At 45.2% G+C, this 3,677-nt stretch overlaps 1 protein-coding gene across 1 annotated transcript; it reads left to right on the forward strand.

The window, feature by feature from the left end:
- The first annotated feature begins 608 nt into the window (after positions 1-608).
- Positions 609-3,312, forward strand: LOC121747615 (exocyst complex component EXO70B1-like). The gene is made up of 2 exons (XM_042141681.1): positions 609-2,805; positions 3,058-3,312. Exon 1 carries the CDS (start codon positions 768-770, stop codon positions 2,781-2,783), a length of 2,016 nt encoding a protein of 671 aa, XP_041997615.1. The 5' UTR covers positions 609-767; the 3' UTR covers positions 2,784-2,805; positions 3,058-3,312.
- The last annotated feature ends 365 nt before the right edge of the window (positions 3,313-3,677 follow it).

Below are 3,677 nucleotides of genomic sequence, written 5' to 3' on the forward strand. Positions count from 1 at the left end.
AGTTTTTAATGGAGTTAACATATTACAAGTGCACTACTAAGCGCGGGTTTGGAAACATAATTTGGCTCAACTAAAAATTGAACTTAATTAAACAATTTCGATTTGACAGTTTCAACCAAAATCAAATCAAACTGTACATTCTCCAAAACCAAGTCATATTGAATCAATAATTTCAATTCTACTTCCATAATTTTATATAGACCTCAAAATCAATATAATCGCTCATTATAACAATACTTGTAAACATTCTCGAGTTTTTAATAAATGCAACTTACACCCCACATGCTACTAAGAATTACTAGAACATGTGATTTATTGGATAGTAGTATAAAATTTTGTCTAACTCATTTTATGAGAAAGATACTAACTAATTTATTTTGTATGATGATGCGGTGGTAATGGCATGTGGTGGAGAGCACGTATGAAGAAGAGTCGTGTGATTGCTCCCCAAGAATAACAGAACCACGATCTCTCCCCTTCTCTGTCTCCATCTCTCCTAAATAAAATTTCCACCATTTTTTTCTGTCCGTACGCACCCACATTTCCTCCTTCTTTCTCTCTCCCAGACCTAACTACCATAACGACCATTTCCGTTTTTCAAACTTTCCCAAACACCCAAAAACAAAATTCAAAAAAAACATACAAAAATATTGGAAAAAACTGGTTGATGAATGAATTTCCTTTCACCCAATTCAGATTGGCACCATTCCTTCATGCCGATCTCCATTGAAACTTGCCAAACCTGACAAACCTTTCCAATTCACGCCATGGATCCCGAGAAAGACAAACCCGAATCCCTAGATAACGCTATACCTGAAAACAACGACGAAGGCGATGAAGCCAAAGCCGAGAAGGCCGACGAAGTCGCAGAAACAAAAACCACAGACGAAGACACACCAGCCGAAATAAAGAAGGATGAGGGCGCCGAGACGGATATTCCAGCTGAATCAGAGGCTATAGAAGAAGGCGGAGACGAAGATCCGGCCCCGCCTCCTTCCGCTCTCAACATCGACAAGCTCTCTCAAGAAGTCGACAATTACCTCTCCACGCTGTCTGCCTTAAAATCAGACGGCGACGAATCATCCATCCCACTAGATGTGCCTAATTTCGTAAAACAATTCTCTCTCATGGTGGAGGCCAGGATCGCCGACTACGACTCCGGCCAGACCGCCGTCAAATGGAGTTCTCTTTCGGCAGAGGATTCGGCCTCGTTTCTCGAGGCCATCACGCGCCTCTCCTCCCTCTCCACTGCCCTCTTGGCCTTCTCTGCCCACCCCAACTTCGCCCGCTCCATCAACCGCATCGGCGCCGTGCTCGAGCGCGCCATCTCCTACGTCGAGGAGGAGTTCAAAGACCTCTTAGATGATTACAGGTTCCAAGATCCCAATCCTAACACTGCCACCAATGAAGACGAGAACGCCAAGCCTGAAGAAGAGGAAAACGCGCCGCCGCCCGAGGAAAACGCGCCACCGCCGAAGGAGGATAATCACTTCCCCGGATACGAAGACGAGGTTCTCTCCAACTTGATCAGGCTATCGAAGATGATGATCGCCATAGGCTACGAGACGGAGTGCTGCGAGGCCTACACGGTGGCGCGCCGGAACGCGCTCGAGGAAAGCATCCACAAGCTAGGATTCGAGAAGCACAGCATCGACGATGTCCAGAAGATGCAATGGGAGAATCTAGAGAGAGAAATCGCTTCCTGGATCTCGATATTCAAGCAGTGCCCCACGCTCTTGGCCAGCGAGCGTAACCTGGCCAGGGAGGTCTTCCCTGCCAGCACGTCAGACCGCGTTCTCTGCGGCCTGGCGCAGGGCTTGAGCGCGACAGTACTCAACTTTGCAGTTGCTGTCGCGCTCACCAAGTGCGCCTCAGAGAAGCTCTTCAAGTTCCTGGACACGTACGAGGCCCTCCGTGACGTCCTCCCCACCCTCGACGGCCTCTTCCCAGAGCAGGAGGAGTCATGGCTCCAGGAGTTGCGGGCCGAGGGTGGTTTCATAAAAACCCGCCTGGGCGAGGCCACCGTCTCCATCTTCTCAGAGCTGGAGAGCTCCATCAGGACGGACGCGGGGAAAACCCCGGTGCCTGGTGGGGCCATCCACCCTTTGACACGCTACATCATGAACTACCTCAACTATGCCTGCGAGTACAAGGAAAGCATCGAGCACATCTTCAAAGAGCACCACAGGAATGATGGGGCGGAGTCATCAGGATCCGGGTCCCCATTCCAGGGGCAGGTGACGAAGATGATGGAGCTGCTGGATGAGAATATGGAGGCGAAGTCGAAGCTGTACAAGGACCACGCGTTGGGAGCGATCTTCCTGATGAACAACGGGAGATACGTGTTGCAGAAGGTAAGAGGGTCAAATGAAATAAGTAGCCTAACCGGTGATGCGTGGTGCAGAAAGAAGTCGACGGATCTGAGGCAGTACCACAAGGTGTATCAGAGGGAGACGTGGGGGAAGTTGCTGAGCTACCTCCATCCCGATGGGCTCACGTCCCACGGGAAGGTGGTGAAGCCGGTGCTCAAGGAGAGATTCAAGAACTTCAACGCCATGTTTGATGAGATACGCAGGACGCAGACCACTTGGGTTGTCTGCGACGATCAGCTGCAGTCGGAGCTTAGGGTTTCCATATCGAACATGGTGGTGCCGGCCTACCGCTCCTTTCTCGGGAGGTACGGCCAGGTGTTTACGCCGGGGAGGCAAACGGAGAAGTATGTTAAGTTTCAAGGAGAGGAGATTGAGAATTCCATTGAGGAGCTCTTTGATGGAAAGAAGTGATTCAAACTTTAAACAAGCTAAGGTCATTTTTTACTATTACTACTATACTTATAACCATCGTGCCTTCGTGTTTGTTTGGACTCCTACTGTTTTGTTGTTTAGAAGAAAGTAATATCCATATAGGTCTCGTGCTTCCTAGCTAAATTTATGGACTACTACTAATTCTCATGCATATGGGTGTATTTTTAAAATAATTGTTTTGATTTTTCTTATTTAATGTTTTTGTAAATCTCATGAGCATATATATATAAATTTGCATTTAATTGTTGTGCAGATGAGGCCAACATGTGTAGTAGTGACCCAAGGAGGAGAATGAACAAGCAACATATCTGAGGATGGAGGACGAAAATATCTTCATGTATCACTTAGCTAGTGCTATAACATATGTTTAATTAGTTGTTGAGTAAAATAGAAGGAAATATTGTGATTGTGGATATGAATGTTTATACTTGTTTGATTGATGCAATAGTGCAGTCGGCCGTATGTGAAACTTTGAAAATGAAGATAACCGATGATGATGTTTGACCAATGTAATGGATTCGTCTAATATATCACACACTCAATTTATAGGGTTGATCAATTATCTCATGCAATACATCATTACGTAGTTAAATGTAATAAACGAAGGCAATTAGGCAGCATGCATGTGGAGAAAAGATACTGTCTAAAGTTATCCAAATTGATATATAGTAAACATAATGAATTAATGGCCACCATGATTTTGAAAGTATCGATTATTACTGTCTCTAGTTATGCAGTTTTAACCTTATTAATTATCATAATAAATGTGTACATATATCTAATTAATTACCAATTTGTCAAAAAGAGTACTATACGAGTAAAATAGATGATACAAAAAGTTTTGAGAGTACTCCTTCAATTTTTTTGTAACTG

Source organism: Salvia splendens, chromosome 9 (genome assembly GCF_004379255.2).
Source record: "Salvia splendens isolate huo1 chromosome 9, SspV2, whole genome shotgun sequence".
Lineage (NCBI taxonomy): Eukaryota > Viridiplantae > Streptophyta > Magnoliopsida > Lamiales > Lamiaceae > Salvia > Salvia splendens.

Coding starts and splice junctions, on each gene's coding strand:
- LOC121747615 (XM_042141681.1), top strand. CDS start 768: ATGGATCCCGAGAAAGACAAACCCGAATCCCTAGATAACGCTATACCT.